This window comes from Alligator sinensis, unplaced genomic scaffold (genome assembly GCF_000455745.1).
Source record: "Alligator sinensis unplaced genomic scaffold, ASM45574v1 scaffold301_2, whole genome shotgun sequence".
Classification (NCBI taxonomy): Eukaryota; Metazoa; Chordata; order Crocodylia; family Alligatoridae; genus Alligator; species Alligator sinensis.
This window is the reverse complement of record NW_005841874.1, coordinates 4,280,153-4,293,300: the sequence shown is the minus strand read 5'-3', so window position 1 is coordinate 4,293,300 and position 13,148 is coordinate 4,280,153. Positions and strand designations below refer to the sequence as shown.

General features: G+C 42.8%; 1 protein-coding gene across 2 annotated transcripts in view; it reads left to right on the top strand.

Annotated features, from left to right (window-relative positions):
* PIK3CA (phosphatidylinositol-4,5-bisphosphate 3-kinase catalytic subunit alpha) overlaps positions 1 to 13,148 on the top strand; it is a 63,585-nt gene that overhangs the window by 14,810 nt on the left and 35,627 nt on the right. For both annotated transcript variants that reach the window (XM_025195994.1, XM_025195995.1), the window contains 4 exons: positions 3,542 to 3,958; positions 8,122 to 8,331; positions 9,213 to 9,463; positions 11,627 to 11,872. In XM_025195994.1, coding sequence (XP_025051779.1) covers positions 3,607 to 3,958; positions 8,122 to 8,331; positions 9,213 to 9,463; positions 11,627 to 11,872 — 1,059 coding nt within the window. In that variant the 5' untranslated portion in view covers positions 3,542 to 3,606. The remainder of the gene's footprint in view (positions 1 to 3,541; positions 3,959 to 8,121; positions 8,332 to 9,212; positions 9,464 to 11,626; positions 11,873 to 13,148) is intronic.

The window sequence follows — 13,148 nt, the reverse complement described above, 5'->3', positions numbered from 1 at the left end:
TGATACCTACCTGGCTGGGGTCATTTGAGCCCAGTTTTCTTCCTGCCCAGGCAGGGGGTTGGACCTGAAGATCTGCAAGGTCCCTTCCAACCCGACTTCTACGATTCTATGATTTCCTCCTCCCTCTCACCCGCCCTGCAGCTTCTGTTCAGAAACCAGGCAGCCACCTCAGCCTGCCCAGGTTCAAATTTAAGAATTGGACCCTGAATAATAATGAATGAAAGAAGAAAGATTGATGTGCTAAAAATGCAAAAAATGGGATACCCTAGTCCTCCCTTGCTGTTTGGCAGCTAAGAAGCTTAGTGCAGGCTCTCTCAAGTTTTTGGCTGATTATCAGTGACGTTGTGGCCATGGCCCCAGGTGTCCTGTGATTCTATCAAATTGCACTCTAGAAGCTTAGCTTTATTTTTAAAATTAATTTTCTAGTCCTTGCAGTTGCCAGGGTGGTTCCCTCTTTGTGCAGTCGGTTGCATCCAGGTTTAATAAAAGGTCCTTAAACAATGGCTTAGATAGGAGAACTGCCCTGCTCATCTCACTTGGGGACCTGAGGGCTCTGTGCAGCCATTGAATTCAGTGTTTTCCTGTGGCTAGGCACTTGGCATTTTTGTTTTTGTCTCCCTTCCATGCTGGGACCTGCTTGCAGCTGTCTCTTGCTCTGCTGCTTTCCTCCCAAAGGAGAACTGTTTGGATTACAGTTTATGCTCCCGTTGCTGCTCGGTAGATCTGTGTGGGTGGATGTGTGGTCAGGAAGCTGTAGCTAAGGAGGGGGTAGGAAGCTGGAAGTGCAGGCTGGGCAACAAGGCTGCCTAGAAAATAAAGCAGCAGTCAAGGCTGGAGCTGAGGATGAATAGTTGGTGCACATGAGCAGAGGAAAGACATTCAGGGCTTAACCACCCCAAAATTATATAATTGCCAGGAACCGATAGAATTGCAGTGTTTGAATACAGAAAAATCTATTTAAAATAGTTGTTGAAAAAATGTTGACTTGTAGATCAGTGAGTATTTTGAAACTACTCTCCCACTTCTGTGCATATGTGCATACCTACACTGCAGTTCAGGGTGGGATGATAGCCTGAGCATGCCTACCCAGGCTAGCTTTAATCTAGCTCAGTGATTCTCAGCCAGGATGTTCTGGTGCCCTGGGGTGCCACAAGATCCTTTGGGTGCCTCAAGGTGCCAGGAAATAAGTGAAAGCTCAGCTTTGTTCCTGCTTAGCCAATGCACCACCTCCATTGCCTGGTCCCTCTGTATGGAAGTAAGCACTGTAAAATATAGATTAGTTTTTTTATGTTGGGTGCCACTCAGTTCACAAAAGTTACAGATTTGTGCCTCAAGTCCCAAAAGGTTGAAAACCGCTGATCCAGCTAGAAGAGGTAAGATGAAGATGCAGGATCACAGGCTGTGACATGGACTGTACAAGCCTGCAAGACCCTGGGCACTTACTCAGAAACTTAGTTTTTTGGAGGGGGGTGCTTGAGGAGGAATAACAGTAAGCTACTGGAAGGTCTCCAGTCAGTGTTGATCTGTATCGGTGCCTGACAAAAATAAGCCCAAGAGACTTGGCCAACGGCATATAACAATTTATGACAAACCGTTGATGGAATGAAAATTTTGCAGTTAAGATAGCCAGACTACCTTAACGATACCTTAATTGCAGTGTTTGGAGGAAACAAGACTGCCATATCTATCCAGAACAAATGGTTGAGTCTTATGACAAAAGCTAAACTGCTTTGCTCTTAGTTTGTGCAGTTGCTGTATTGGAACTGCACAAACTAAGGAAAAACGGATGATACAAATGACTGATTAGATGAAAATTATACTGAAGGCATTATCACTGTTAGTACTGGAAACATGTATATATGTAAATGTAAACAAGGTGGAAGCATGTTTGTGTATCATGTATAATTGCATATACTGAGGAAGGAAGAAGGAAGCTAAATATGCTATATTTTCACATTTGATTCTTGCATTCAGTTTAAAAACATAGTCACAAATTAGCAATGACAAATGAGCAATTATGAATGGAGAATGCCTTTACATGGTAAATTGGGAAAGCTAATCCGCCCAAGAGAGGACAGTGAGGGGCCTTGGTGTTTGTACTTGTTGGCTTCCTTTAGTACTCTAAACTCTGGAGGACTGTAAGTCTTATTTGGAAGTGCTCACATGTACCCTTAATTGGGCCTGTGTAACATCCATTCCAAAATAATTTGTTCTAGTTGTGTTCCTTGAGCTATTTAAGAGCAGAACTGATTCTCTTTATTCCCAGCAACCTTCCGGTTTTGAAAATATTTGAAACAAAGACACAAGCTGCCGATTATACAGTCAGACAGTTTCTGTTTATATGTTTGCTCTCCAAATCCAGACCCTGGAGGTGTGCTTACATGTGCAAGCAGAATTAACGTGCACATGGAATGAATATGCATACAACTCCAGCACATGCATCACATGCTGTTTAAAGAGAGAAAATGCTTTGGTGTAAATGGCTTATGAGTTATATACCTATTTGATAGCTAGGGCAGACTAATGGAAATGCTCTTTCTGCAAGCAGCTAGACTGCTGAGCACAGCAGGGACTTCTTCACACCATCAGAACTGCCAGAAAGAAGGAAGCCTGAACAATCTCTGCTCCATCAAAGGAAATTAGAATAGAGTAAATGCCTGATAGTAAAGAACTGACTCAAAGCAAAGCTAGGAAGGTGATTGGCATCCTTGCCCACTACTTTCAGAACGTTTGACAGAAGAGAAGTGTGATCTCAGTTATACGATACACATGGCCATTGAGGCTCCCTGTCCTTCAGGTTGGTCTTTTTCTAGCAGAAAACAACAGTATCTTTTAGGTGTTTGGTAAAACGATCAAGCTACACGTAACAGGTGTTTGGGCAATTAATTGGTTAATTGCACAATTACCTTTAAGACGAGTTATATATGCACAGTAGCTATCACACAATAAAAAGCTCCAACCAACTATAAAGTTAGACCTCAAAAATAGGTACTAACTTCATAGCTGATTACTATCAAGTTTTAGTTTGCAAGTGTAGCAGGATCTCCCCTGCAGCTGGGGAGCCCTATCAGCTGACAGCTCCCAGCCACAGGGGTGCACTGTGCCCAGCGTGAAACTCCCAGGCCTGGCGGATCATGGCAGCTATGATCCCCAAGGCTTGGGGATGCGTGAAAACCCTGGGCTCACACAGGCCGCCAGGATCAAGATGGGGCTCTCAGTCCTGGTGCTTTATTTTTGCTGAAAACAAATAACAGTACTTTTTTTCTGTTGCTGCTAATTGCTCCATTTGAGGGGCTTGTTTAATTCTAGTTAAACTACTAAAGTAAATCCATGGGGTCGTTTTAACGTCAGGTTTGGCGGCCTGTTTTTTGTTTGTTTGTTTTTGTAAACTGCAAAAAGTTGGGCTTATTCGGTATTTTCTTATTTGTCTTCAGATGTGTATCATTCAGATTTACACACGAGTTGTAGATAAAATTGCTCTAGTGATTCTGATATGTTGTGTTTACATTATTCTTTCTAATACGTTTTTACTTTTATTTAGGTCTCGTCTATAGGAATCCGTTTTTAAATCAGTTCCCATTGTAAGGTAATCAAAAGATTAAGAAAATGCCTCCAAGACCATCGTCTGGTGAACTATGGGGCATCCACTTGATGCCACCGAGAATCCTCGTAGAGTGTCTTCTACCTAATGGAATGATAGTGACTCTAGAATGCCTCCGTGAGGCCACACTACTCACTATTAAGCACGAGCTCTTTAAAGAAGCAAGAAAATACCCTCTTTACCAGCTCCTCCAAGATGAGTCTTCTTACATTTTTGTAAGTGTTACACAAGAAGCAGAAAGGGAAGAATTTTTTGATGAGACACGGCGACTTTGTGACCTGCGGCTTTTTCAGCCTTTTCTAAAAGTCATTGAACCAGTAGGCAACAGAGAAGAAAAGATTCTGAATCGAGAAATTGGTAAGATGACCTGTGTTCAAGCATTAAATCAGTTTTCTTCAAAATACTGGGAAAGGAGTTGAAATGGGTGTGCAGTTAACTGTCAGTTGTCATTTTCTATTGTATTGCGAAGTTTGGAACTGTCTTGAAGGACCTCAGAGGTTGCGATATGTGAACAGCTATTGTAGTAAAGCCAGCACCACCTTTTGTGTTATCCACCTAAAATATGGAGATGTTAACACTAGTGTAGCTTCCACTGTCGTTGAATCCCGATATCTTTATTATATTTCACTGTTGCTTAAGTTCTGGATTGCTTTGGCAATGGGACATATCAGGGTAAGGAGCACCAGTGTATTTGTTCCTTTATACAATTTCCGTGTCTTTCTAAAACTTCCAGCGTAAGTGAAAAGCCATGTAACCTGCTGTGGGTGGGAAAGGGGCTTGAAAAATTCACTTGCTCGTGGTGAGTATGAAAATGTCATGATGAGTCGGCTTTCTGCAAATCCAAAGCCAACTGTAAAAGAAAAAGTATCTACCCATTGCGACTTGAAAATAACCTTACAAATCATGAAGCAAGTGAGAATGGGTATATTCCTAAATCCGTAAGGAGATGCATGTAACGTCTCTCTTGGATGAGATCTACAAGCAATTTCTGTACAGATAGTTTAGTTGGGGGTTTTATAGCTATCTGTATCAATATAGGTATAGGCTTATTTTATTTTTTTCATCCGACCCAAATAATTCTCCTAGTTGGTAGCACAACTCCTAGTGTGGAAGCAGCTATATCAGGATGAGCACTTCTACACAGGAGCTGCATTCTAGTTAGGTTTACTACTGTAGTTTAAAAGTATGACAGCATTTTACATGTAAATAAGGATTTGGGTAGTTTTGAATATGCTACTGATTCCTACTGGCTGCTTTCAAGGGCAGGGTCTGTAATGTTTTCTGAGGGTCGGGGGAGCAGAGAGACTCAGCTCAAGTCTGAGGCAAGTGAGTACCAGGACCCAGCCACTTCCACTGTTTTCCCTTGCACCCAGCAGCAGAGCAGGGGAGGAAGAAAAGCCCTGGGTGTCCAGCTGTGGTGCTTTGCAGGCACCATCCCCTTTTTGCAGAATGCCACCAAAGCCGCAGCTCCACAGGCCGTAGCTTGCTGACCTGCGTCCCACGGTGTTCTACCAGTGGTGTCAAGTATGAGCAAGTGACAGCCTTATACTCAACCCCAAGGATGAGCACATGAAAAATAGGCTAAAACAAGTGATCAAAGAACCAACCAGTGTGATTGAATTTGTACTGGGACCCTACCAGTTCAACTATTCTGGAATAGTTACAGAACTACTTATAGTTTTCCCAAACTATAGCAGCATAATGGGGGACCTCATAAATAGCAGTGAAATAGCTCAGAATTTGGTAGATTTTTTGTGTCCAGCCTGAAAGATGCACGAACAACAGCAGAAGTGAGCACTGGAGCTATTCACTAGGGGGAAGGACCTAAAATGGAAGCAGGGTGTGAGGAAGGGAGATTAGGCCATTTTTTTTGCAGTAGCAGAAAGACTCCAACTATGACAGAGGGAGGAGCTAGAGGTGCGCCAATAAATAGGTCTGATATCAGATCAGCACCAATATAAAGAATATTGACTGTATCAGAAATCGGCCTGATGTGGCCAATAATTTGGCCGATTAAATACCGCCCCCCAGACGAGCCGTGGCTGTGTCCCATGCCTGCCCTGCCCCGGCTAGGCAGCACGTACTCCAGCCCCTGCCCCATTCCCTCACCGTGGGGGGTGTTGATCTGCCCCCCATTCCCCTTCCCTCCCCCTCCTCTTTCATCACAACAGACTTACCAGCTGCACGCAGCTGGATCAGAAATTGAATCGGTATCAGCTGGTATACCTCCTTAAAAAATGGCTATCGGTATCAGCCCCCAAAATCTCTTATCAGCGCACCCCTAGGAGGAGCATGTCATATAGTGGGTTTGGGGAGTCACCATTGTAATGCCTGTTACGTTATATTACAAAAGATCAAGAACCTGAGCAGATCTGTGGACAGCACCCTGGTTGAAATCTTAAAACTCTTCTTTTTCCAAATGTGACTCTGGGGAGAAAAAGTAGTGATAATTTTTTCCAGGCTCTGTCCACATGTGCCAGTAACGTGAGATGCAACTAACTGTGGTTATTTTAATGTAATCTTGCATGTTAGAGAGGATTTTTTTTAGATCAAATCTTGGATAAGGGATAGGCAACTCCCTCTGTACATGTGCTAGAGTATGGCACGCAAAGGCATTTTGCTTGGCATGCACGCACCTTGGGACAGATGGTAGGGGAGCTGCAAGGGGGCCTGATCCTTGTGGCAGTTGCAGCCACAGCCTCTTCCCCACTGTCCACCTCGGCATGGACCCCAGTGCAGCTGCTTGCAGCCTCCCTGCTTCCTGGTGCGAGCAGCCCAGGCTCTGTGGCAGGCGGCAGGGACCTGCTCAGAGCCTGGGTTGGCTATGGCAGACAGCCAGGAGGCTGCAAGCAGTTGATCTAGAAAACTTTGATTGTTTTGCTTTTAAATTACTCCCCTTTGCTGAAAAAGGAAGAGTTCATAGAGATTAGATGATGGAGATTATAGGAAAACAAACTGAGCATCAAAAACAATTCCTACTAAAGGAAAGAGACGGGCACTGAATGGTGGGGAAGGGACAAAAAGAAAAAGAAGGAGAAACAGGCTGCAAATACCACAGGAAAAGACTAACCATGACAAAAGGAAGGAAAGGGGGAGGGGAAAGGAGAGGAAAAGCAATAGTTAGAAAGGATGAGAAGGTACCACAAACACATGGGATTCTAGAAACTTGGCTCTCCCTCCTCCCCTTCCCCCCAGCGTATAACAGCAAGTTGAGCTTTTCATAATTTTAAATACAGTATAACCTTTCTTGCAGGCGTGTGGCATCACAAGCATTTCTTCCATTTCTGCTTCTTGTCCGGTAAAAGTTTTTAAAAACCTGGATAGAAGTGTGCTCTTTGATAAGGCAGTTTATGTACACGGGCGTTTGCAGTTATATCTCCTGCGTGTCTACACTATACAATACTAACTAGCTGGCTCAACCCTCCTTTTCTTTTATGTGACTTTTCCTTCTGTGTGTTTGATTTGAAAAAAGAAAACTGCTTGATACAAACACTACAGCAAATCAGTTTGTATGCTTTAGTCTTGTCCTGTTGCAAACTATCATGGAAAAAAAGAATCTAATTATATCTTGGGAAGCGGAGGTCTTAATCATGCAATGAGTTTTTTTACACACAGTGGTCAAAATACTTTGCTATTTCTTGAGCTTGGAACTTGACTGATGATCTGACATTGACATTGGGATAAAAATCCATTCTGAAGCATAAGTGTTATGATCTGACTTCAAAATCGTTAGCAGCCGCATCATATTACAGTAATTTAAGGGCTTGTTAGTTTGCTTCAGAATGCTCCTAAATGCAAATCACAATTAACTATGAACAGTGAAAACTTTTCACAAGCTAAGTAAAAATATAGCTGTTGTCCTGGATAGGTTGTTAATCGCTTGTCAACACAATATAAGGACTCCATCTTGCACACGTTTTAGAGGTTGAAGTAAATGGGATGGCAGTTGTTCAGAAACTGGAGGAATAGGCCTTTGCTGCATGAATCTTCACCAAAAAGCAAAGTTTTTTTTATTTCTAAGGCAAAGTCCATTTAAATGTTACATCCCACAGCCATCAAAGAAAAATATTGAAAGTTTTCATACTATTAGGAGAGACTGATGAGGCCTTGAAGAAGTTTTGTATAGCTGCTCCTCTTGCAGGTTTAAAAAACTTCATTTACAGGCTTCAAAGGTAGTCTCATCAATTCTTTTCCTTTGGGATGTTAGCTGCAATGAGCATTGATCCAGAGACTCCACAAGTTCTTTCAGAACATGTGCTCCTTTTTTTCACCCTTTCACTGATACTGAAGATGCCACGTTAACTAAGATTAATTTCAGAAAGGGAGTGAAATGGCATACATGCAGGAGTGAAGGGCCAGTGGCTAATATAAATTCAATCTGAAATATCTTTTCACACTTCAAAGTTGATTAAATCAGTACTCTGACACACTGTCAGCAATAGAGAGAGAATTTGATATTTCTAAAAAAAAATGATACTCATTAAATCTGACAGTTTTTAACTGTGTTTTCAATGTTTCAGGATTTGCCATTGGCATGCCTGTCTGTGAATTTGATATGGTTAAGGATCCAGAGGTGCAAGACTTCAGAAGAAACATTCTTAATGTCTGTAAAGAAGCAGTGGATCTTCGAGATGCCAATGCGCCTCACAGTAGGGCTTTGTATGTCTATCCTCCAAATGTAGAATCGTCACCTGAACTGCCCAAACACATATACAATAAGCTAGACAAAGGTAAAAGCACTATTTGTTATGGCAATTGACAGGCTTTATACTGTGAAACAGATCAGTGCGAACAAATGCTAATTAGAAAGATTAAATCAGTATTTTAATCTAGAAGGGTTATGTGTTGTAGCAGTATTTTACAGTCTGAGTTCACGCTTTCTCTTTAATCAGGATAGCCTGCAAAGTAGCAAATGAATTCAAAAGAAATATTACATTTAATTAAGTATATAATTCAATTTGTCTATATTCTAGCAATTTAAAAGCTTAAGTTTATCCGGTTATATTGTACTGTTTTGTGCAGTTGAATCAGCAGTTATGTGACAAGTACTAATTTGCTAACTTCTTATTTTTGTCTTTGTTCAAAAAATGTCTAATATTCAGAAAATCTAGAATGAAGTATTCCTGGGTACATTATCTATCTTTTAGTTCTATAGAGAGAGGTAGTTAGCCTTGTTAGCCTTAAGTCAGGCAGAGGGCAAGGCAGTGTGGCTAGCATCTGTAAAGTGTTGCTTATGAAAGCTCATGCTTTCTGAATTAGTCTATCAGGTGTTACTCTGCCCTGGCTTTTTTGTACTTATTAGTTACAGAAGAGTCATAATTTCAGTGAAAGTGATTGGCTCTTCAAATGGTACTAGTTAACTGGAAAAGGGTTTTCCGACTCCAAAGGTATAAAAGTTAATTTGAACAGTATATTCAAAAGTAATTGTAAAAGAAAGTGCAACTGATACTTTGCAGAAGTTCTCAGTACTTTGCAAGGTCAGGCCGTGTGTTTTGCCTGCATGTTCTTTCTTTGCGGAAAATTGCTAGCCAGTCCCTTAGACTAACCAGTTTCTTTAAAAAAACAATGTATTGGCAGTGATAGAACCTGATATTATTTTGCATTATTTCAGGGCAAATTATAGTGGTGATATGGGTTATAGTCTCTCCCAACAATGATAAGCAGAAATACACCTTAAAAATCAACCATGACTGTGTTCCTGAGCAAGTTATTGCTGAAGCAATCAGGAAAAAAACACGAAGTATGTTGCTGTCATCTGAACAACTAAAACTCTGCGTCTTAGAGTACCAGGGCAAGTATATTTTAAAAGTGTGCGGCTGTGATGAATACTTGCTAGAAAAATATCCTCTGAGCCAGTATAAGGTGAGTAATGTTAATAGAATTATTTCAAAGTATGCTAGGAGAATTAAAATTGTGAGGAAGGAAGAGACTCATGCATTCACAATTTATGACTGACACCTTAAACTAATCCAGGAGACAGAAAGTGAAAATTCATAATTAAGCACATTGGCTAATTCTTGTGCTGGTGACTGAATAACTGCTATATAAATAAAAATTAGGGCTGTCAGTTAATCACAGTTAATGCATGCAATTAACATGTTAATTGGTTCTTGCGTTAATTTTTTAATGCATTAATCGCACATGTGGTTTTGGAGCCTGTGCTGGGGCTCTGCTTCGCCGTCTCCAGACTGCCCAGCGAGGGCTCCTGGCGGCTGCAGCAGGGGAGGGGGCACACGCACACAGACACATGCATGCGCACACATGAGCAGCCGCAGCCTGCACGTGGCCAGGAACTCAGCGCCCTGCAGGTAAGTCTGTGGAGGGGGAGGGGCAGATCAGGGCCCCCACAGTAAGGGAAGGAGTGGGGCAGGGGCTTGGTGAATGGGACCTGGGACCAGGGCAGGTCATGGGATGGAGCTGCAGGCAGCTCGTCCAGGAGCGCTGGGAGTGTGGCTCCCTGCTGCTGCGTGCACCCCTGGATTTGTGTGCAAGGTGGAGGTGGGCTGCCTGCTGTAGACTGGGGTTTTGTGCTGTGCTGCCTTTGCCCCAGGAGCCACGCAATGCCATGTTGTGTTTTCCGCTGCCAGGCAGGCAGGGTATGTGTGGCAAGGGCAGTGCACGGCTCTTGGGGCATCGGCTGCAGATCCCCAGCTCACAGCAGGCAGCCTGCCTCTGCCCCGCACACAGATACGGGGGGCACGTGCCCTGCCCCCGATGAGCTGTCCATGCCTCTGTTCCACAACCCACCCCAGCCTCCGGGCTCCATTCACCCAGCCTCTGTCCCTGCCCCACTCCCTTCCTCACTGTAGGGGGCTCGATCTGCCCCACAAGACGCCTTCCCTCTTCCCCCTTTCCTCTCATCCCCTCCACAGACTTACCTGCTGGGCGCTGTGTGTCTGTCTCTCTGTCTTCCCTCACTCCCAAACCACAGCCCTCACAGCCCTGCTGCTGCCCTTCACTCCTGACCCACAGTACCCCACATCCTGTCAGCATGTGGGGACCCCCCTCCCTGGGCTCCAAATCCCCCCCGCACACACACAGCCCAATTCCAACCCCCAACCATGCAAAGTCCTTGCATAATTTTGAGGGTTTTTTTGTGCATAATTGAGTATTTAGCTGTGCAATTGAAACGGCAATTAATTGCAACTACGTTTTTTTTAATCATGATCAGATTTTTTTTTTAATTGTTTGACAGCCCCAATAAAAATGCAACAAATATGACTAGTTTTCAGTACTGGCCTAACTTTCATCTCAGTGAAGCTGGTGGGAATTTATTTCCAGAAGCCCTTTAGCATTCATCCATTTTACTGTTGTTGAAGTCTCACCTTAATTTCTGACAGCAGCAGTGAATTACCTTACTTGTCTGGGGCTGATATAACCTAGAAGAGCTGTAATCCAAATGACACACAATAGCCACTGCGTGATTTCTTTATAAATAGGCTCTATAACACCTGTTTTCATAGTTCTGACTGAAATAAAATGATAGTACCCTGCAATCATAACTCTCAACTCTGAAATTATGTCAGATCATCCTTACTTTTGTTTTAAAAGTCCCTTGGTTTATATTCTTTTTTCCCTTGCTGCTGGTAGTTTTCTTAAGTAACAGTTACCACTTTGATGGGGGACCCATTTGGTAAGAAAGTAGGTGAGCAGCTCTGTCTCAAGCAGCAACCAATGTTATTCAGTAGAGGTGCTGATTGAGGCTGCTCCTTTAAGACTGTCACCAAAACCGGCCACATTCATATACAGGACTAAAGTATACACTTTACTTCCAGCTAGTAGTATAACTTTCTGCTGCTGTAAACATTGTTCATCTTTTTAAAATTTGTGTGTTGTCCTGTACAGCAATCTGGTTTAAAACAGTAGTGTCGCATTTTGTTTGCAATATAGCAGCTCTTACAAGAGCTCTCTAAGCGTATTTCTCTTAACTTTTGTTTTTGCACACACTTTCCTTTAATGCTTTTTGGTATTGATTACAAAGAATAAATAGTAAGACACTTTCAATTTCTTTTTCAACTTTCGCAGTACATAAGAAGCTGTATAATGCTTGGCCGCATGCCCAATCTGATGCTGATGGCCAAAGAAAGCCTTTATACCCAGCTGCCATTGGATACCTTTACAATGCCATCTTATTCCAGGCGCATTTCTACAGCTACACCGTATATGAATGGAGAAGCTTCAGCCAAATCCCTTTGGTCTTTAAACAGTGCTCTGAGAATAAGAATTCTCTGTGCAACATATGTAAATGTAAATATACGAGACATTGACAAGGTAAGGCGAATGCTAAATGCAAAGTAGTAGTCCACTCATAAATACTTTGTGATGCTGTTCACTATACAAAGTAAAATGCATTCCAAGTGAGTTATTCCAGTAAATGTTTGTTCTGTTTCTGTTCTTCATGTGATATCCCTATATAACAGGCCTGAAATCTAAATGAGACATTTTGAATTTTAGAGATTCTCCTTATGGTAGAATCAAACCATAATTTGCAATGAAGCTTGTTACTTTACCAGTCACACTTTTTTTTTGTTGCACTCTTGCCAGTTGAGTGTTTTCTTCATCACTACAATCATTTTAAAAATTAAGTTATTTTTAAAAATGTAAAGAAATAGGAATAGCGGCCACTCTGGATTCTGGAGTGAGACAAATTAAAATGGTCTAAGTACAGAGTATTTAGAGGAAGTCTATATTAAAAACTTCAACTATTTCCAGGAATTCAAAATGTGCTTTGAGTCTCATTTTTAAAGTAGTTTTTAGTGTATCTTTTTATATACAAAATGGCCTGGTTTTTTGATCTATTCTAAAGTACTCCTAATACAGAAGAACCTGCTTTGTTACAGTCATGCTCATATGTGAATATAAGCAAATAACATTAAATTATTATGATAAATTGTCATAAAAATGTAACATGATCAAGATGTACTTTGTTCCTTTCAGGTGTAGCTAAGCATTTATGGGCGTGTGTAGATGAAACGGGGGCTCTAAATTGAAGCGGTAGGTTTTTAAACCCACCGCTTCAATTTAGGGCAAAGTAAACCCCCGTGTTGTGCACACTCCCTGTACTTACCTGCTTCTCCAGCGGCAGGGAGGGGAGGGCGAGCTGCCAGCAGGTGGGACACTCCCTGGGCTGCAGAGGGGGCTGGTGCTTCCCTCTGTGGCAGCAGCAGCTTCCCCCACCCCTGGCGGCAACCCCCTGCAGGCTTCTGGCTCAGGTGGTCCCAAGGAGCACCACAGCTGCAGAGGGAAGCACCAGGCCCCTGCACAGCTCAGGCAGGCAGGCAGGCTTCAGGCAGGGGAAAGATCAGGCTCACTGCTTTTCTTGGGCAGAGCCTGCCTTCCTGGGCTGCTGCCAGGCTGCCTGCAGGGCTTCCTGCGGAGCTGCATGGAGCCTGGTGCTTCACTCTGCGGCTATAGGGGCAGCAAACTAAAATTCCTCAGGAGTTTTAGTCAGCTGTGCCCCAAGTCATTTAAGGTGCATTATACCACTGAATTTCCTACAGCAGCTGGAATTAATGTGCAATACACCGCCGAGGCGCGCAAGCACCGA